Below are 22147 nucleotides of genomic sequence, written 5' to 3'. Positions count from 1 at the left end.
AAGTATTATGTCAGCTGAATTTGTTAAACCTACACCTTGTAAAAAAATCCAATGGGATATTTAATATCTGAAGATAATTAATGTTCAACATCCCATTTTTCCTTTATTCCTTGCTTTTAGCCATTGCATCTAGAGCATTAACTAATAGCGTTAGGAATGCAGGAAGGAGGAAAAGGACCCAGTGGACACTGTAGTATAAAAGATCTCTTTACAGAGACAACTCTGGTATCTTGGCTACTTTCTTGGAAAATGCAGTAGGAAACTGAAGTGGCAAAGACTGAGCTAAACGTCTGAGCTGCTGCCATACAAACCATGGTGTTCAGCTTTTACGTTATGACTGAAAAAGGCTTGTAAAACATGTAGTTACCACAAGAGCCAAAGGATTTAAAGGAAAAGTACTACTTTCAACTAAGGGATAGCATCCAGAGGGACCTTGACAGACTTGAGAGGCAGGTCTGTGCAAACCTCATAAAGTTCAAGGTCAAAGGCAAGGTTTTGCACATGGGTCAGGTTTTGCACAGGCTGGGGGCTGATGGGGTTGAGAGCAATCCAACAGGGATATACTTGGGGGTGTTGGTGGATGAGAAACTCCACATGACCCAGCAATGTCTTGCAAGTTGTCTTGCAGCCCAGAAAGACAACCTGGGCTGCATTCAGAGCAGTGTGGCTAGGAGATGGGAAGAGGGGATTCTGCCCCTCAGCTCCACTGGGGTGAAACTGCACCTGGGCTGGACTAAGTCCAGAGGAGGCCATGAAGATGATGGCCTGAAGAAGAAGGCTGGAGTACCTCTCCAGTGAGCACAATCTGAAAAAATTGGGATTGTTCAGCATGAAGAGAAAGCTTTAGGGAGACTAGAGAGCATGTTCCAGTACCTAAATGAGGCTTACAGGAAAGCTGAAGAGGGATTCTTCACAAGGGAAAAAGAGCAGATTTAGAATAGATGTTAGGAAGTAATTTTTTACCATGAGGGTGGTGAAGCACTGAAACAGAGAAGTCACAGGTGCCCCATACCTGGAAGTATTCAAGTCCAGCTTGGACAGGGCTTTGAGCAAACAAATCTAGTGGAAAGTGTCCCTGCCCATGGCAAGGGCTGGCACAGGATGACCTGTAAAAGGCCTCTTACAACACAAACCATTCTAAGATTTTATGTTAATCAGTTATCCCTTGGATATCACAGAGTGGTGATCAGGGAGGTCAGAGTGGTGTTCATCCCTTTCAACCTCTTGTAGTACAAACAAAAAGCTTGAACACTCATTAACACAGGTACCTGGATGAGGCATATTTTATCTGCATGAAACAGCTGGTCCTGCTCCCAGCTCCACATGGAAATCTGAGTGTTTAAGAAATACTAAAAAATACACATAAATGACAATATGCCTGGAATATGGAAACTGGAACTGGAACTTATTCCACTGTCTGTGAAACAGAACACCTCTGCTTTATAGAAGAAAATGTCTGTCACCAGTCAATGGAACAGCTACAGGTTTGGGGTTTTTTTCATCCCTTATCTTCTAGTTCTTTAAAAAATGAATTATGATTTATTCATACAACCATTACACTTGAATCCCTGTATTAAAGTATCCAAATCAGGTGTTAGAGTCTGACAGCAGAGCTAGAACTCCTTTGACACAGATGTATGTTGTAGCCAGTACCAGACCATTCATAGCCAAGGGCTTTTCTTCCACCAGATTCAGCCAAGGGCTCTTTTCTCCAGGAGCTGCCACCATGTGTTATCTGGGCTCTTTCAAAGAGCTCTCTTGCTAAGGAACTTATTTGGGTACTCGAGGTGTAGAACTGTTCAGCTACCACTCATTTTGGAGTTTCATTGGCTGCTGCTGCCTCGTCTCCTTGTTACAAAACTCACATTCTTGAAAATGTAAAATTTGAATGATTCAAGAAAGACAGAGATTTAGAGGGGGAAAAAAAATATAAGGTAGTGCATGGAGAAAATACTCTGAAATTTAATGTGGGGAACAATGAAAGAGAATCTCCCACATCAAAGAAGAGGTGATTTTTACAAGCAGTTAGCCCTGCCCAGAACCTTGAAACACAGATTAATTATCAGAGTGATCATGCAAATCCCACTTTTGAGTAACAGGAAGTCAGTAAAAAGGATGTAACATTACCAGAGAAAGCAGAGCAGGTAGCTGAAGGGCAAGGTTTACTTAAGAAACTTCTGACTGCCAGCACTCTTTCTCTGCTGTACAGCTTGTTACAGTTTCGCACATCACTGCAGTTCCACTGACATCATTGCTAAAACAAATCTAAATTACTTAAGTAAATAGATAAAATGTGAAATTTTTTTCAGACTAATAGTGTAGCCTGAAAAACTGCTTCTTCCTGCAGATACCTTAAATGAAAGTGAATCACAACAATATTTTAATTCTTTGCTATTGAATACAGAGACTACAAAAAAGTAAAAATCTGTAGATAACTTGTTCAGTATATTCCACAATATGTTATTCATAAAAACATACGCAGAATAATTAATATGGAAGGCAAAGTTCAAAAATGCAAGGAAAACAACCATATTCAAATAAGAGAAAGTCACAGTAAAGAGCTGCATCTTATGGTGTTTCCAGGAGTTTAATAATTTCTTACAGTTTAGAATAAAGGTGCAAATGTAGTTTGTTCATGAAACATTCAGCAAACAGATTATGATGAAGTAATCCACCTAATAAAGTTGAAAGGGAAAATTATAAGAGAAATAATTACCTCCAAAGAAGGGAAATAGTAGTTTTTCATCCCTACTGCTATTTGGACAGCAAGAGGCCAAGAATATAGTAAGGGTTTCAGGCAGCACATCCAAGTAACAGAAATTGGGCATAATTACAGCTCTGATTTGAATGATGTTGTGATTAGAACAAGTCAGAAAATTAGATGGTGGAAACAAAATGACATAGGAACACACAGTTTTTCAGTTAATTAAAAATATATTAAAAGTGTAGCTCATGTTCAGCATAGCCAATTAAACATTCTTTTCTCACTCTTTGGTCTCTTAAAACTGTCAAAACACTTCAATATTTCTAAAACACTAAGGTTGAAAATATCACATGTAAATGTTTTCTTACATATTTTTTCTCATATACAACTGGTTTTCAAGTTTGTCCCCATTTCACAACTAGAATCAACAACATTCACAATTCTGTTTTCCCAGCATATTTCATTTAGCCCACAAACTCCTCTCTGCTGTACCTCTCTACACCTGAGGCATTACTTCTTCTGCTTTCTTGTTTCTGTTTTTTTTTCTTCACCAAGCCTTCATCTGCAAGGCTGGCTTTATCATTTCCATTGCAAGGCACATACCAAATGGACTCACAGCATATATAATAAGGATACTTATTTCACTGCAGTCATGGCCACCTCTAGTGCTGCGGTGCCCCCAAACCCCAGCCTGGTGCCTGGACCACAGGCACACACCTATTAACTCCTCCACAAAAACTGCTTCACCTCACCACAGAGAAGGCTCAAACTACTTATTATAATTTATACATCTTCTGGCTTCTAGCTCTGGACTCCCACAGCTAAACCATCTTTGTTAATCAGCTGGATCCCAGAGGCACTATCCTCTTAAATAGCATCCTGGGCATTGCTGCAAATCATTTACTAGGAGCAGCCTTCCCAGAGCTATTCCTCATTCATTCCTACTTAAGTTTCCTCACAACCTAGAATTAACAAGCCCAAAGCACTCATATGATAAACCCTTTACTATGTCAATTATAATTATCCAAAATGCAGTACCCAGGAGATATTATAAAATAGTCACTGCTCTTTTACAATGAGAAAATGTTTGTCCTGGATACAGCTGGTGGAGACAAGCTCACCAGGTTATCTTTCTGCCAAGGTGAGAACTGTGCTCCTAACACAGACTTCTCTGACTTCTAAATAATCAGTGGGGACATGAATAAATACTGCACCTGTTTCCCCACCCCCACATGGGAGCTCCCATCCCACGTCTCAAGACCAGAGTTCTCCCAGGGTTCCCACAAGCAGACCAGCAGGGAGCAGAACACAGTGACATCCTGTCTTCCTGTCCCCAGTGACAAAGCTATTGCCATGGTAAGGCACTTTGGTAAGGCAAATGAGCAGCCACGACATTCTCTTGTAGAATGGTGTCTGGGAGGAACTTGCTAACTAGTGATCTCTGTTCCTCTTTCAAAAGTTGATGAAGCTCATCTTAGAAGCAGTCTGTTTTCTCACTCCCACTTTTCCAGCTTGAAAACTTCACTGTAGGGAGCTCTGCTCTCACTTCCATCTTAAATTTATTTAGTCAGTGTATACCTGTTGCTCTTGTAAGAATACTGGCCCTTAGCCTAAACTGTTTTCTCTCCCTGGTATTTATTCCTGTGATATTTACAATGAATAGGTAATCACAGAACCTCTCAGGATTCACTGTGCCAGGATAAACAAGACAAACTTTCTCGATGTCTTCAGCAATTCATTCCCTGATTATCCTAGTTAGTAATCCCTCTCTGCAGCTGTGTCAGTATTATCTACTCAGAACATGGATGACCAAAATTGCATTTAACATTCAAAAAGATATCCTATCATACCTCAGATGGTAGTATCAGCATCTTTCTGTGCCTGCTGTAAATGTCTAGGTGCATAACATGAGGATACCACCCTTTCTTCGATATGGTTTCCACCAAGGGCTAAAATTTAGCCAACCATGGGTGACACTACAGCAGCTACCTTGCCTGGCAATCCCAGCTGATGAGATCCTGCTCTTATGAGAGCATACACCCATCATCATGACCCTACATTTTATACCACTGAATTTCATCTCACTTCTTCTGCAGGCATCCAGGACTTGCTATATGTTACCCCTCAGCTTTCCTCAGTTACAATGGCAGACTCCTACTTTGTGTTAGCAGCAAACTCTCTTATTCTTTACAGCAGAAATCAGGGTCCTTACTGGCAGAATTTGAGGAAAGCTACCATTTCTACAGTCTGATACTTCTAACAAGTCCAACTTAATTTCTGATTTCCAAACTCCATTTCAGTCGGTAATACACTACTTAACACTTTACCAACCGCATTATGCATTATTTACCAGCTACACTGGGCCATCCCAGGTGTGACAAACAGGTCAAGGGAAGTAATTAAGCCCCTCTGCCCTCATGAGACCTCATCTGGAGCACTGTGTCTAGCTCTCAGGTCCTCAGCACAGAAAAGACTTGTACCTGTCAGAGTGGATCCAGAGGAGGCCACAAAGATGATCACAGAACTAAAGCACCTCGATGAATACAGTATGAGAGAGGTGGGGCTATTCTGCTTAGAGAAGAGAAGGCTTTGGGGAGACACTGGAGGAAAATATCTGCTTTTTTTATTGTTAGATAATTCTGCTGACCTCTGAGAAACCCTTTGTAACATTCATTACTGGCATATTTTGAAATCAAACAATAATACTCATCTTTTCTTTTAACTCAGCCTTATAGCCAACAGTTTTCAAAAGTCAAGATGCTACCATCAATGGCATCATAACATGACAGACTGCAAAATTCAGAGCAGTCATAAGCCAGACTCTTCCACATTGCATAGTCCTGAATAACTACCTCTAGACTACACCTGCCAATATGCTGTCTGCCTTGAGTTCTAATAAATTTAGATTTTAGAGAAGGTAGTTGGGTCATTTAACTTCTATCCAAAATAAAGCAGTTGAATTTTCTCAGAGGAAAAATTAAGGACAGATTCTGATTTATTTCACTTGCAAAAAGTAAAGGATCCTGAAATGTGCTACAGTATTACTTAAACAACAGAGTGTCCATGAAGAACTCCATCTTTCTACAGTGTTTATGATTGTGCATACTATAACAATAATGCTGCTTTCCTGGCTGGTGGTATTCACCTTATAGGTAGCAGATAAAACTGTAGGTTCTAATAGTCACGAAAAAAGTTAAAATAGATATTGAGAATGGGACATAAAGACTGTCACTTGATCAACTGTCATACCAAGGGTCAGGCTTCAGTGCTAGACATCCACTGCAGTACTAAACAGATGTGAAACCAAGATTCTGAAACTGAGAACTGCTGTTCCATGAAATTCCAGCATTTCAAAATGTGATTTTGTTTCATATTAGAAAACAAAACATAAATTTTGGCCTTTTCACAAAATAAAGTCCAAGATCTACTGCTGAATAAAAAAATGAAAAGCTATGAATATAGAAACAGCATGAAATATTGCAATTAAGAGTGTAACATAAATCTAAAGACAAGACAGAATTAATAGGAATGAAAATCAAAATGTTTTGACATACGGTATTTTGCTAAAATAGACTTTTCCCTGGGGGAAAACACTGAAAGGAACATTCCTGGAGGGAAAAAAAAACCCCAAAAGAATAGAATTTAAAATACCTGTAATTGTCAATAAAAAGTAACATTGATGGGAAAAAAACAAATGGCTTTGTAATCTCTGGGTTGAAGAAAATCACAGAAACATGCACATGATGTCACATCTAAAAAACTAACAACTGTAGACCAAAATCTTAACAAAGGAAATAAAATATGAAACAATATACCACTGACGTGATCTCAAATTATCTTCAAAAACAAAAAGTCATTTGATGACTTGGAGCACTCCTACTGGTTCTGATCAGCACTAAAAATAGGCAGACATTGTGAGAAGTCTCATGTTTCCAGTAATACTGATAACTTTTGAATTGATCTCATATTTTATTTAACAAGAACTCCACAGCAATGAACCATGGTTACTAACCACAGGGAAAAGGTAGACTAAAAAATACATTATATATATTGTAAAAATTTATCAGGGGACTACAGAGGATGCATCAGCAATAAAGTAAAATCCCCATGGAGAGAAAAAAAGAGAGGTACTTGGCTGAGAAATATTTTAGCAAAGAGGTCATGGAATAACTGAACTGTTTGGGTTGAAATGGATCTTTAAAAGTCATCTGACGGACACAACTTGTCACTGGTGTCCATCAGGAGGACTCTGAGCTGTTAACCACTACACTCTGGATATCTATCCAAGTCATTCCTCATCCACCAAAGTCTATTCATCAAATCCATCTCTGATTTAAAGAGAAAGATGTTGCAGGGGACCATGTCAAAGGTTTTACACAAGCCCACACAGATGACATCCCCTGCCCACAGTTGTGGCCACTCCATCACAGAAGCTTGGTAGGTTAGCCAGGCAATACTTGCCCTCAGTGAAGCTGTGATGGCTGTCTTGAATAACCTCCCTGTCCTCCCTGTGACTTAGTGTAACTTCCACAAGGAACTCTTTCATCATCTTCCCCGGCACAGACAGAAGGGTGTCAAGAGTCAGAGTTCCCAGCGTCCTCCCTTCTACCCTTCTTAAAAATTGATACAACATTTCCCTTTTTCCAGTTACCTGGGACTTAACCTGACAGCCATGAATTTTCAAACACCATGGACAGCAGATTGGCAGCTCCAGTAGCCAATTCCCTCAGGACCTTAGGATATGTCTCATCAGGTCCCATATATTTACATACAACCAAGTTCCTGAAAAGGACACGATCTGATCTCCCTCTTTTAGAGGTTCTCCTCCCTGCTTTAATGCCAATTCACTCGAGATACCTGGGAAGAAAGGCTGCCAAGAGAAGTCATTCCCTTCTCCATCATCATAGCATTGAGTCATCTGCTTCATCAGCACAAGGAAAAGCAGACCTGCCACCTCAGCTGAATACATGGTGCCTGAGAGTCCCTGCAGTGGCTCACATTCATCTTGTGGAATACAGCCCAAACTGCACATTCATCACAGAGATGCTGCAGTCCTCTTCCTCCAATAAACCTCTCATACCAGAGGCTGATGGTGGTCAGTCTTGGCTAAGCACCTGTCTTGCATCAAAGACCAGGCAGACAGACCTAGCACACCTCTGCCTCAGCACAGACTGGGGTAGATCTGCTGGGCAGCACCACTTCTGTCAGTGTGACCCAGTGCACTGGCATAATGTGCATCACAGAGACGTTATTTAAGAGACAACATGAGTTCACAAAGCGTGCCCTCGTGGAAAAAAACACACACCACTTCAGCAAGATGTGAGTCTGTGTCTCCAGAGATACACACTCTTCTCAGAAGAGCTGGGCAGCAGCTGGTACAGTTACTGCTGGCTGTTAGCAGGATAGGAATCCAGAAAGTTACTGAGAAGGAATGTCAGTCCATCCAATGCATTGTTTCATAGAATCATAGAATATCCTGACTCGGAAGAAACCTACAAGGATCATTGAAATCCAACACCTAGCCTGCACAAGACAATCCCAAGAGTCACACCATGTGCCTGAGAGCATTGTCCAAACTCTTCTTGGACTCTATCACATTTGGTGCTGTGACTACTGCCCTGGGGAGCTGTTCCAGTGCCTGACCACCCTCCAGGTGAAAAACCTTGTCCTGATACCTAACATAAACCTCCCTGACACAGCTTCATGCCATTCCCATAGTCCTGTCACTGGTGAACAGAGAGATCAGTGCCTGTCTCCATTTCCCCTTATGACGAAGCTCCAGTCTGCTATGAGGTCTCCTCAGAGATTCCTCCAGGCTGAACAAGCCAAGTGAACTCAGCCACCCTTCATACAGTATCTACTCTAGACTCTTCAGCATTTCTGTAGCTCTCTTCTGGATACTTATACTTCCAATTACTAAAGGATAAAGCAATGTCCTTCCAGAGCTGAAAAGTATTTTTCAAACAGCCCACCTGTATTTCTTATGAGAAATAGCTTAGAAGAAAAAAATAAAACAAACGAAGGTGTTCATCATATGGATTAATACTTCCACAGAAGTGTTGTTCCTCAGACTGCAGAGCTCAAATGAGGGTGCTTTCCCCCAAGAAAAACCATTCATCTGGATTTATGTGTCTCCTGTTCCAGCACAGCCAGACACTAACAGCAGTGAAACACTTTCTGATGGAGAGAGGAAGCAGGAGCAAATGATACTTGGCAAGACAGATCATTATCAGCCAAATGTTCTGAGCTGCAATTAGCAACAGGCTCAGAAGAACTTGTTGATGGTGTGAAAACAGGGCAAGAGGCAAGGCACTGCTCTTGCTTGCAGTGCCACTGCAGTGACCTTGCTCACCTCTCTCAGCTGAGTCCTATCCTTTACCTTTAGCAGAAAGACGCTTAACAAACTGGCCACAGACACTCCCCATGCAACATGCTCCTACTCTTCACGGAAACAGCACCAGTCTTGCACAACCCACAAGTAGCTTGATGACATTCCATCAATGAGTTTCAGGACCACCTGCCTGGCACTTGAAAGCAGCCTGAAACAGCATTCCTGGGTATGAAACATCCTTTCCTAAATCTTTACTATCTTTAATGGCTGGTAACATTCTGGCTTCAGGTTTATATTTTCACCCTAATTACCCAAACCCTAACCAGCACCTCACATGCAGCTGAAGTAGAAATGAAGACTGCTGGGATGACTACTTGCAATAGCTTAGAGGAAAAAAGCATGTCTAAGTAAAAAGAGCATGTAGTAGGAGAGAGGTGAATAAAGGGGCTAAGGAAAGGATGTGACAACAGTGCTCCTTTAGCAGACACAGATCCTCCTCCTGACACCTTGTGCCTGAGGTGGTTGGCACAAGACCCACACAGCTGGAGGTCAGCTGAGAGAGTGTGAAAAGTTGTGAGGAGCCAAGTCCTCACTGTTTCAGTGTTTTATTCAGCCAAAAGCAGGGAACAGAGAGGGGGCCCTGAAGTTGCTTTTCTCTAGAAAGACATTCAAATCAAAGATAAATCATAATTAATTTACCTCTGAGAAAAAAGCCTGCTCAAGTTTCTTTTCAATATCCACTCAAATCTTGAGAAACAGTAGTGAACACTCTGGACAAAATGATCACTTTCCCATTACTCAAGCAACACAAGTTGCACTACAATACCTGCAGGAAGTGCACTACAATACCTACAGGAATCATTTGGGATTACAGCCTTGCGTCAGAGCTGTAATTTGAACAGGTCTCACTGGAAAAGCAAAGAAGCCAGTTTCAGACATCAGAGTACGTAAATAAGTTGGGCTGGAGTGTTGATCTGCTGGAGGGCAGGAAGGCTCTGCAGAGGATCTGGACAGGCTGCATCGATGGGCTGAGGCCAGTGCTGTGAGGTTCAATAAGGCCAAGTGCCAGGTCCAGCCCTTGGGTCACAACAGCCCCAGGCAGTGCCACAGGCTGGGGCAGAGTGGCTGGAAAGGACCTGGGGGTGCTGGTGACATCAGCTGGACATGAGCCAGGGTGTGCCCAGGTGGCCAAGAAGGCCAAGGGCATCCTGGCCTGGATCAGCAATGGTGTGGCAGCAGGACCAGGCAGGGATTGTCCCCCTGTGCTGGGCACTGGTGAGGCCACACCTCAAATTCTGTACCCACCTTTGAGCCCCTCATTCCAAAAAAGTCATGGAGGTGCTGGAGCGAGTCCAGAGAAGGGCATCAGAGTTGAGAAAGGGTCTAGAGAGTAAGTCAAATGAGGAGTGGCTGAATGAGTGGGGTTGTTTTGCCTGCAGAAGAAGAGGCTCAGTAGTCAATTTTTGCTCTCTACAAAGCTGTGCAGGTTGCAGCATGGTGGGTTTGACCTGCCCTACCAGGCAACCAGCAGCAGGACATGAGAAAATGGCCCTAAGGTGCACCAGAGGAGGTTCAGGTTGGACATCAGGAAGAACATCTTCTCTGAAAAGGTGTTTAGGGATTGGAACTGGCTGCCCAAAAAGGTACTGGAATAACCATCCCTGGAAGTGTCCAGGAAACTACTGGACATGGAGCTTTGTGGTACAGTTTACTTGGCATGATGGTATTCGATTGGACTAATGATCTTGGAGATCGCTTCCAAGCTTATTGAGTCTTTGATTCTAAATCCAAGTAAGAAGAGAATAACAATACATGGTAGTCCCTCTTTGCTGTCCAGCAGCAAAATTAATGTGTCCTTTACCCAAGATCTAATTTCATACTTGATTTACTACACAACAGTCTGCTCACAGAACTGTGTGCAGGGTGCAGGTTTCAATACCCCACCATGTAACAAATCATGGTAAGGTTCATCCTTTGTGCTATAGCTTTGCAAACAAGACTGTTCAATAGGAAAGTGCCTGCATCTCACCATGGCTCTTATTTCACTCTAACTACTTAGTCTCCTTCATATCTTAATACTCTTTTATGATATAATACATTCAGGATGACAGTTGCTTAGCTACAAAAACCCTCAGATCAACAGCTACAGTGTTAAAATATTACTGCCGCCAAAGGTCAAATCCCACTGTATGATCATTCAGCATCTTATAGATATGTCTTTTATTATTTTTCTTAGTGTCTGAAATAAATACTGAAAGACATTTAATATAATAGACTGTGCTCTCTAGGGCAACTGTAAAACTCAGGACAATACACACAATTATATCAATAAAATTACAGTCAAATTCTTATTATAATTTTTGACTACATCAAGTTTGTGTATAAGACCTAGCCCTCTCCTCCCCCTCCAAAAAAACCAAAAAACATTCCTGGAGAAAAATATTATTATTAAAAATTTGCCTAAAAGTAAAGTTGTAAAGGAAAGATCAATAAAAGAAGGCTATATATTTGAGGGATTTGTATTCATGAAACCAGTATCTTTCACACTGACTCCTTAAGAAAAAATTGCATTGCAACCCACAGACATTATGAAATTCCTAGGGAAAAAACCGTATCACCTCTGCTTTAACAGAAGGAAAGCATGGGCATTTTTACAGGTTATGCAACTTCTGTATCATACAGAAGGTGGTAAATCAACAAGGCATTTGGCCTGCCTGCTTTCACAATCTCCAGCCCCCTGTTGCAGTGATCTCTTTGTACAGTTGTGGCAGCGGTGTGCCAGAATCCCTACTGCTTCCTCTGCATGCTTTATCCAATGCATCTCTGGCTGTAGCTTGCATGGCCAATGGCTCATTCAGCCCACAAAGTCTACTTGTTTGTAAGCACAGGGAAGCATTTAACTAAATTAATTGCAGGCTTGGTGTATCTCCTGAAACTTGATTTAAGGGGTTTCTGTCACTAAGGCTACTTTGACACCCCTTCCTGTCTTAAATCTTTCCTACTAGCCAAGTGGAGATACCCACTGCAAAAGCTGGGGATGTGCAGGTGACTTCTCCAGGGACCGTGTGGATGCATTCTCTCCAGATAGCATTTGAAAGCCTTCTAAGGTTTTAGAGGCAGCTGAGAATTGCTCAAACCCATCAAAAATTATACAGCATATTCAACATGGCTTTACAAGCTGACAGGATTTTGTTTTGACATTTCTATTCACATCCTACCCCTCTAGGACCTACCCAGGTTAAAAATTCAAACTTCCAAATATATAATGAGCATGTTAGTTCATGCAGTACTGTCCAGTTCTCTGCTTAAACTTTGAAATTAAACTTTAAACTTTAAATTTTATATGCACATCCTTATGTGCATATATATCTACTTATATAATCCTATAAGTAGACTAGCATGGTTTGCAGCAGTGGTTTGCAGAAGGCAAGAGCTAATACAACACAGAAACATGGACATTGCCATATCTACTGAGTTTGTATTTGCTTGTGTTTATGTGAAACATGTTTGCTTTACAGAAAATTATTACCAATTTGAACATCACCTTGTGAATACATCTGGAAAAGCTTGTTTGTGTAAAACTCTGAGCTCATTTTGTACATTATAAATAAAGAGCAGAAGGATCAACCCATCAAGTCATTTCCTTCACAATGAGGTAGAAGCAGCTACACAGACCCAGGCCCAACATTAGCAAATGCATTTTCCCTGGGGTCAGCACTTGTTAGCATCTATTAGCTTTTGAGTTTCCTTAGTGATCTGAGTAATGCAGAAAAATCAAAGAAAACCCAAGCGACTTAATGAGACATTTGCAATTTCACTACAGCAGCCGTAAAGATTGAAGTGTGAAATCTTTGAGACAAGTAGATGTAAGAGACAGCTTACAGGAGTGGAGCAGAGAGAATGAACATTACCTTTTTTGTTATGAAAAGCACTTGCTGCTGTCTGTATGTGCAGGGTCACACTGTGCCCAGGGTGCAACAACAGGAAAACATAAAGTATATTTACAAGTAGTCACACAGCACACACAGTAACTGTAAGAAGGTGTTTTGATGCCCAACATAATAAAATTCGCAAGCACACCAAGCAGAGGGAAAAACTGTGAGACATCCATACCTGCCACAAGTAAACATCAGGATAACTACCCCAAACAAACACCCAAAAACCAAGCCATTGATCAGAGAGGCCACAGTGGTGATCACCACGCCAATCCTTTTCCTCCACCAAATCCCACAGGCTACTGCTGAGTACGTAGATAAATACTTTAGCAAAGTTATTAAGAATCTGTGCTTCTGTATTTTGTGACAATTTAATACTGTTCCAAGTTCACAACCAGAGCCATCAGACACAACCACATGGCCCTTCCTGTGGGAATGCTATACTAAAATTCTCATGCAGACAGATGGTCCAGTGATGAAATGCCACTACACATACACAGCCTATTGGGGGTTTCATTGTGCAGGCCTGTTGATGTGGTAGACAGATTCTTCCAATGAAATCTCTCTGTGCTGTTCTGTGTGCAAACACAGAGATTGCCTGTTGTGAGAAAGACTGGAAAAGTAATTAAGAATAGTTTGAGGAACAACATAAATACTAAGGATTTGTCTGGATTGCCTAGAGTTCTTTTGAATAATTTACTAATATACCAGAATTCCATTTTGTTCCTTCTGTGGTCAGGAAATAATAACCAAAAAAAAACAGTAAAGAAAATAAAGGAAAAGATAGCTGTGTCCCAAGGCAAACATATGTGGTAAGGCATGCTTGTACAACACACATTAGTGAGGGACTGAGTCTCCCCTCACCTCTCAGCAGCTAAAGAGCTGACACTTCAGCTTCTCGAGTCCTAAAATTGGAACCAGCTCACTGGAGCCTGCTGCTCTCCTGCAGCCTATAATAGAGACAGACATCAAGTTTACAATCAGAAAAGATGCAGAAAATTTGGAAAACACAGTTGCCATTTTTGTTGTTCTTCTTTTTCATATAAAATAGTTTAAGAATTACATCAGTCAATATGGAGTGCAGATTAAAATATGATCAATTTCCACACTTCCTGTGACACAGAAACTCAAAAATTCAGCTGACAGAGGTATGGCACCATCAGTAACTGACTCAAAAAAATCCTCCTTCTTGCAACTTCAGGAATAATGTTCCATACAATATCCACCTAATCATACAATATCCATACTCTAGCTAAATCTGGCTCTACTTAGTTCATGACTGTACCCAGAGATGGATTTTCTCCTGACAGTTTCTGTGGCTTACTTACCATTCCTTCTTGTTAATAGTTTGAATTGGATGCTTTGCCTCCACTTCAAAAGGTTCATTCTCATGTGCAGAATATTTTTTTTTAAATTCGGTTTGGTTGCTAAGGAGGAAGCTTTAGCATGGTAGGCAGGGATTTAGTCATATGTGAGCCACAGGGAACATTATCCTTAGAGATTAATTTAGAAATCAAGTGACAATTGGCAGGGTGTGTGTTTACTTTCTAGTTTTTGAAAGCTTTACAAGTACCACAGGATTTCTGCATCCTCTGAAGGAGATCTATTCTTCTGCAACATTAATAAATGACAGAGACAACAAAGAGAGTATCACGCTTGTCTCAAGTGTCATAGATAAAATTAGTAATTTCACTGCAAATCAGAAAGCAAACTAGATTATTAGGAGCAGCTCTACACTTATCAAAAGGGTGTCTCACAACCAACTTTCAGATATACTAAAGGCAGCTGTCTCACTGTGAAGTTAACTCAATGAGCACAGAAAATGTAATGTATTTGGCTTATATTGTTTGCTAATCAAAGAGCATTTCTTGGCATCTAAACTGCATGTGTGACAGAATGTTAAGCCTGGAAACACACTGATAGTCCTCAAAGTTTTTCATCAAATCCAAGATAATGTGCGCACATGCAAGCGATTCTCCTCATTCAAGTGTTACAGAAAGTTTTGTTACACTGAACTGTGGTCCTAGGAAGACCTTACAAGAAATAGCTTTGCCTTATGTATTTGTGCAGGACAGAGAGATTCATAACTTTTAATTTCTCCTTCTTTCTAATTGCCATACCACAGAACAGTACCTGTTATGACAGCAAAGCCTGTGAGCAAACATTATCAGTAGAAAATTCCTGGTATATCTTCACTGGATTGAGTCTTAGGAGAAAATGTTTTGTTGTTTTTTGGGATTTTTTAAATTGAGGTTATTTTGGGCCTCACAGCTTGCATATCTGTGCTCTAGGGAACAGATTAAGGAATAACAGCCCTTCTCCTTCTGAAATATATTGCCTTGGAAGGCTGCTCTACTGCAGTGTACATGTGGACCTCCACCACCACAGGTAATCATGACAAAAAGCCATTAAACCAACCATCTTGGCTACAGGGGAATATTTCACTGTGCTCTTTCCCAAAGAAATCTGCAGAACAGTAGAATGGAGTCTGGATGGTATTGCTATATGGAGATTGCTCACAGATTTCCTAGTCCATCAAATGCTGTGACTGAGGGAAACCATTCTCTCCCTCAAAGGCAGTCACTGCTCTTCAAACAATAAAAAATTTCATTATTAAAAAAACAACTTCAGAGATGAAAGCCTGGCACGTTTCATTGCATCTGAGAGGATCTAAACTTTTCCCTGTTTTCAAAACTAAGCCAATATGTAAAAGGGAGGTGGAGAAACAAAACAAAAGAAAATACTTTATGTTTTATTCAAAATGCAAAAGGAACATTTATTTAATGTAGTACCTAATTTAGGAAAAAAACCCCAACCCAACCCAACATGACCCAAACAACAAACCCCCACACCAAAATGATTTGAAAAACTCAACCTTATTCATTTGCTTTCAGAACTTTTAAATTTCAATGATAGGGAAGAACCCCATCCAAGTATGGTTACAAAACTGCTTCCAAAATCAAGATAACTGGATTCTTAATGTAAGGCTTTTTGCCAACATTTCTTAATAAGGACAAAATGGTATAATTTATAAGTCTGTGCAGTAACTGGCAACAAAAGCACATGTAATCTATCTACGACACAAAGATGGGATTTGATCTGGGTATTTATTTTGAAAAGGACAAAATAATATTTTTACTGAGTGATGGTTCATAGTGGCAAGCACAGCACAGCTGGAATGTACATATTTTTACCTTTTGCATGGATTATATATTTTTATGCTACTGAAACATTAACACAGTGAATTGAAGGTAATTGTGCAAAATCTACTGTGTAAATTGTACATATCTTTTAATTGCTTGCCTATTTATTTTTAACAGAATAATCATAAAATGAGGAGCAGTTCTGAATATATTAGATATTTACTTTTAGAGTAGTTAACTCAAAATACAGGCTCAGTTCCTATCAACATTTCATCAATTCCAAGCCTGTTTCTTCCTAGGGTCCATTTTTGTATTAAAAATAAAAATTCAAATGAGATGCCATACTTGGAAGACTCAATATTGGCCATGGAGATTATTTTGAAGGTCTATTTCTCTCATAATGGCTGAAAGAATTATGCAAAAAAGGAAACAACTTTTCATGTAGAAACGTGACTACACACTTGGGGATAATGTGAAAAATCTCACTTGAAATCTGGCAAAACAACATTTCCAGGTTTTTTAGCCCAATGATCTATTGACTTTTGAAGGAAGTTACAATTTCAAGATTTGCTGTTGGGAAAGGCATACAAAGAGTTCAGTTTAAAGCTCAAACATATTCAGCGTCTATTTCAAGTTTTTGCTTTACAAATAGCTTCTAAAAAGCACATTACAAGCCAAAGATTAATAAAATGGGTTTTGATGGCTATTTTATTGTTACAACAAACTTTAAGAACAACCTGTTAGTTTCCTTACTGTGCTACTTCATGTTCTAAAGAGCACTCAGGAAGATGTTTGCCAGAGGAAAAAGTTCCATAACAACAAGATGTTTATCAGTAAAATCCACCAACAAAGGAGTGTTTCTGTATAGAGAAGTGCTCTTCAGACTCAGGAGTGAGGGAGACTCCCCAGACCAATGGAGACCCTAAAACACAGATGAAGACTATACCAATAGCTGCAAGTGCAGTCGCACAAGCATTTCTAGACCATATTCCACAGCTCATAAAACCTTCCATGTCAGTGTTTTGCAATGCCAGGTAAAATTTTTACCTATTTTTCAAGTTAAGAGCTGCTTTGGAAAGCTGCTGTAAAAACAGCTCAACCTTTCTCAAATATTAGGCATGTTTTCTTTGCAGACACTCTATCTTTCATTTCACAGAGGGAGCTACGCAGACAAAGACCTTCCTGTAACATGCACATCCATGCAGAGAGCAAAACATTAGCAGGCCACTGGTCCCCATTGTAAATTTTTTTTACACTCTGCAACTCTTCTTTATTTTTAAGGAGAAAAAGAAAATAGCTCTTGTGTCTAGGCATTAAATTTCAGTTTTCCTACCAAGTTGTCAAGAACATATATGCCTTTAAGCTCAAAACTGGCTGTGATTTATCAAAGTCAGAATGGTATAAATAATGCATGTCTTGCATAGGTGTCTTTTTTTGTAACATAACAACTAATGGCCTGTCAACAAGCTATTCCATGTACAGAAGCTATACGATGGTCTGCCATCTCTTTCCTGTATGATAAATGAAGAAAGACTTTAGGGAGTCAAATTCTCTCTAATGTGTCCTGCTGTCTTTGATACCATGTGTGATGGTATAGAGACAGAGAAACCATGCATCTTTGAGCTGTGTAACGGCAAATCCTGCAGCATCAGGCTTTGCTGATGAGCCAGAACAAATTTTTTTATCCCATATCTGAAGCCTGATGCACAAATAAAAACTTAAATTATCTAGATCATACAGGTAAATTTGTCTAGATCATACAGATAAGATTTTTCAGTAAGGAAATCCTAGACATGCTATTCAATGCTTATGGTAAGAAACAACATTTGGAAAACAAAGCAAATTAGCAAAACCTGCATTCAGAAAAAAAAGAAGGTTAAGCCAGTCTCCTAATATCTCATTATGCTTCAGTGGCAGATTTTCTTTCAAGATGCAAAAGCTTGTCCTTCAATGTGTTACTCTTTAAACATTTTAGGATTATGCCAAGTTCTGACTAGCCCACAGTAGCATGGAAGAAATGCATCTGCTAGAATGCCTTTAGAAGGAATTGGAAAAACAGTACTACCAACACACATTCAGCACAGTCAGCACACCTTACCAAGTAACAAACTCACCTTTCTGTGATGGTTTCTCTGAGACCACTTGCAACCCCTTTCACCACTGTACTAGCCTTTGGTGTCAGCACTACTTGAGATATGAAAAAGGAGCCTTTCTTTCTTCGTTCAGTGATCGATGCCTGCAGGAACTGAATCAACTTTTCCGTATCCGTTGTGTTTGCCCAGGGAGCTGGCATCATCTGGCCTGGCCACAGAAAGGCTACCTCGACAGCCACTGGACTGTGGTAGAACACTAGCACTTGGTGCTCCTTCTCCCACAGGTACTGGAGGCTGACTTCATGGGCAAATATAGCAGGACACATTTTGTTTCCGTATGTGTCTTTGAGCATCTGGACAAGTTTTTCATGATGGCATTTCTGCATCCCATAGAAATGATTGAAGTCCAAGAAGACCACTTCTTTTGGATGCTCAATGAGAAATGCATTGATCTCCTCCAGACCTTCCTTGACTTTGGCACTAAATAAACCATGAGCGAAGTAGAGTTCATTATCTGGGTCTCTGGGCTTGGTGGAAATTCTGAGATCAAAATACCGTATACCTGCCCCCAGCTGGCTGGTGAAGTTCATGGTCTGTGTAGCCAACCACTTCCTCATCAGCTTTTTTGCCACAGTCCCAAAAACTGACACAAAATTCTGGACCGTCTCCGGCTGCTCAGGCCCAACTGGAGAGGCTTCATCAATGTAGAAGCTAAAAGAGTCATGAGACCCTAAAAACACAAGAGAGAAAAATTATAAAAATATATTAAAAGCCTTTAGTCAGTTTTTCTCAATTAAAATAATTTTCTGACCTGTACCAACACCCACCAACCACCTCCCTCACCCTTTCCCTCAACAACAGTACATTTGTCTGGAGCATTTGCCCCAACAACACATTGTAGGAACTTGAAAGAAAGTCTGTTTCACTGCTTGTCTGGATGCTCAGTTACTCTTTTCCAGCTCTTACTTATGCCATTAGACTCAATGTACCCAGTGGTCTCTAAACATCAAAGCAATTCTGGTAGCAAAGCTAGTCACACATAATAAGTCCCTTGATCCAAGGAGAGTTTGGCCCTGCAGACTGAATCATGTAATGTCTAGTTTGTAGAACCGAAGGAAAAAGCCAAAACAAACCAACATCCTTTCACACACACCTTTATATCCCGATAAAATAAGAGTTGGAAAAATGACAAGGAACATAACCTTTCTATCTTAATTTCAAGTTTCATCTGGCCATCCACAAGGTTATTGAATGCTTTTTTCCTTCTTAAATTTACTTTGAAAATTCTTTACTATCCTTTGCTAAATAAGTACAAGAGATAGAGCCACTGATAAAATTCAGAAACTGCTGCCTGCTCTTCAGAGGAATGGGATGTAAAACTTAACAAGCCTATGTATAGGAATTACCATTTTCTACAATATAAATTTGAATACATATTCTACTCTATATGTACATATTCCACACACTTTGCTATACAGAATTCTGTGTCTCAAGGTATGTCCATTTGTGAAACCCCTCAATCTCAAAACAAAAGCCACAATTAACAATGCTCAGCATTCAGACATTGACATGAAAGCAGTTTTATGGAGAGATGAGCTGACTCTAAGAGATGCTTTTCACCTTCTCAACCACTACCCTGCTGAACACCTCGTGTTTGCACCTGGCAGTTTACACAGAAACACTGTCCAGCTGCTGGCAGAGCCACACTTCTGCTATTCCAGCCGTAGATGCTTCTAGTCAGACTCGCAGTGGCAAACAAGTCTGATGCTCAGTCTGTGACACAATGCTTGCAAAATTCCTTCAAGGTAAGCAGGACTTGTATTCTGGAAATGGACTGCAGTATTAGGTGCTCAGAGATCCAAATCCTACATCAAAATGAGTTCAGAGCACTGGTCTTGTCTGTCACCAATGCTTTTGCAGGTGCTTTTCAAGATTTCTTTCCAAAGCACACATGCTGTAGCAAGTAAGTATCACATTAATGAAATTCTGCTAGTCAGTCATCAGAGAGTGATGCTACTTTACCTGAACTGGAATAAACCCTATAAACTGAAGCAGCAGCTATAACATTTTCTTCTTTAATAACAAATAGAGTCACGACAAATCATCCTAGAATCTGGATTGGATTTGGCTTTGTTTAATCTGAGAAATGTCTTTAAATTTTGTACACACCTGCTTCTCATGGTTATCTCTTTGAACTTCATTTTGCTGTAAATATTAGACAACTTTTCCATTTTGATGAAGCTTTCTACTGCTAGATGCTGAAGTAATAATATATTTCTTGCAGTACCTGATTAGATCACACAGTATCTGGTTACACACTGATATCCTTGGGGACTAGATCTGCATACAGAATTCTAATGGTAAAACAAATTATTAGAGCAGTGACCTGTGTATCAACAGTATTACAGGGAAAATCAATGAGATGCATTAAATGTTCTGCTCAGTGTAACCTGCACTAATCTAGAAATCAAAGTAAATCTTGTCTTGTTTAAAACAAGGCACAGCTACTGATATTAGGAAGGGATGGATTTTGCAAACCCCTGCTTTGTCCATTGAAGCCCATTTTATTTTGGTAGGGTTTTATGCCAGGTTAGCTACCTGGTCAACTGATTAGAGCAGTAGGCTTAAAATGGTATTAAGACTAAGAAAATAATTTGTCTTTTATCTTCTGATATGCAGACACAGGCAACCTGAAGTTGCAGAAAAGGTAGTAGCTAAACATGACTACAGCAGTGCCAGTAGGCACATATTGGTTTAAAATACTTCTTAAAACTATTTTAGTCAAGCAAGGCAGCACAATTCTCACAGCAGAAAACTAACGTGAGCAACCTGTCAACAGGTAGTTTTTAACTACTGGTAATGAAAAACACAGAGAAGTGTGTGTGTGTGTGTGTGTGTGTGTGTGTGTGTGTGTGTGTATCAACACCACAGTTAGAAACACCTTAACACTGCAAGTAGAGAGGTCAGAGAAATATTTTTTTCCTCATCAAAGTCTTTGTGCACATATTTGAGCCTAAATATAGGTATTCCTATGTGGATGATAATAAGAAAACTGCACAGTGCTCGGAGAATTATCATGTTTTGTAACCCAAAGAAGGAAGACCCATAGCATAATACAAAAAGAAAATAAGGCTTAACTTGGTTGACATGAAATAAAGCAGAGGTCAGCTGTTCAAACGTATGTAAAGATTCTTTCTGAACAAAAAATACAGCAAATATTTTGTCTTTCCATATTATAAATACTTTGAACAGGTCAATTAAATATTAATTTCCATGATGCACTTAGCTACATTTCCTTTTGCCTTAATCCTGTCCTGTTGTCTCAGACAGCTTACTTGTGTAACTCACAGAAATTCAAAATCCTTACACTTAGCAGAGAAACTTAGGGTATGACCTTTTCCACTGTCATGCCCAAAATTACCATATTCCTGGTAATGAGGGAATTCTGTACAAATATTCTTTTGGCAACCACATTTCCTTCCAAATATTTGTTTTGTGCATAGGGACATTCCCCTCCTATATTTTCACTGGAAAATATTCTTGCAGGTTCTCTGTATCACCAAACTTCAGTCTCCATGAAGAGAGGATGCAAGTTACATTTAGGAAAACAAATGCAATGATGCCTGCAATCTTTGGAAGGTGGCAATTCTTGCACATCATCTGTCTCTGTTATGATAGGTCTGTACCACAGAGACTTCACAGTCTGAGACCTGGAGAACCAAAGAGAGGAAATTACTCGTCCCAAGTCATTCAGGGAACAAATTATATTCCTCTTGTGTGCAAACATATTATCTCACCAGTACTTTGTGTCTAAAATTTTCTTAAAATATGGCACTCTGTTTTCCCACTATTTCAACAACCCACCATATCCAAGAAGTCAAGAATGAAGGCTCATGGATCAGCATGATGGGGGTAGCAAACAAGGGGTTAACATGGTGTGC

General features: G+C 40.0%; 1 protein-coding gene across 1 annotated transcript in view; it reads right to left on the bottom strand.

Moving 5' to 3' along the window:
* Nucleotides 1-22147, bottom strand: part of PLCXD3 (phosphatidylinositol specific phospholipase C X domain containing 3) — an 87808-nt gene that overhangs the window by 13979 nt on the left and 51682 nt on the right. The window contains exon 2 of the mRNA XM_021551431.2: nucleotides 18228-18936. Coding sequence (XP_021407106.1) covers nucleotides 18228-18936 — 709 coding nt within the window. The remainder of the gene's footprint in view (nucleotides 1-18227; nucleotides 18937-22147) is intronic.

The sequence above is a fragment of the Lonchura striata genome, chromosome Z (genome assembly GCF_046129695.1).
Source record: "Lonchura striata isolate bLonStr1 chromosome Z, bLonStr1.mat, whole genome shotgun sequence".
Lineage (NCBI taxonomy): Eukaryota > Metazoa > Chordata > Aves > Passeriformes > Estrildidae > Lonchura > Lonchura striata.
Note: the sequence above shows the minus strand (reverse complement) of the source record. Positions and strands in the feature narration are given on the sequence as shown.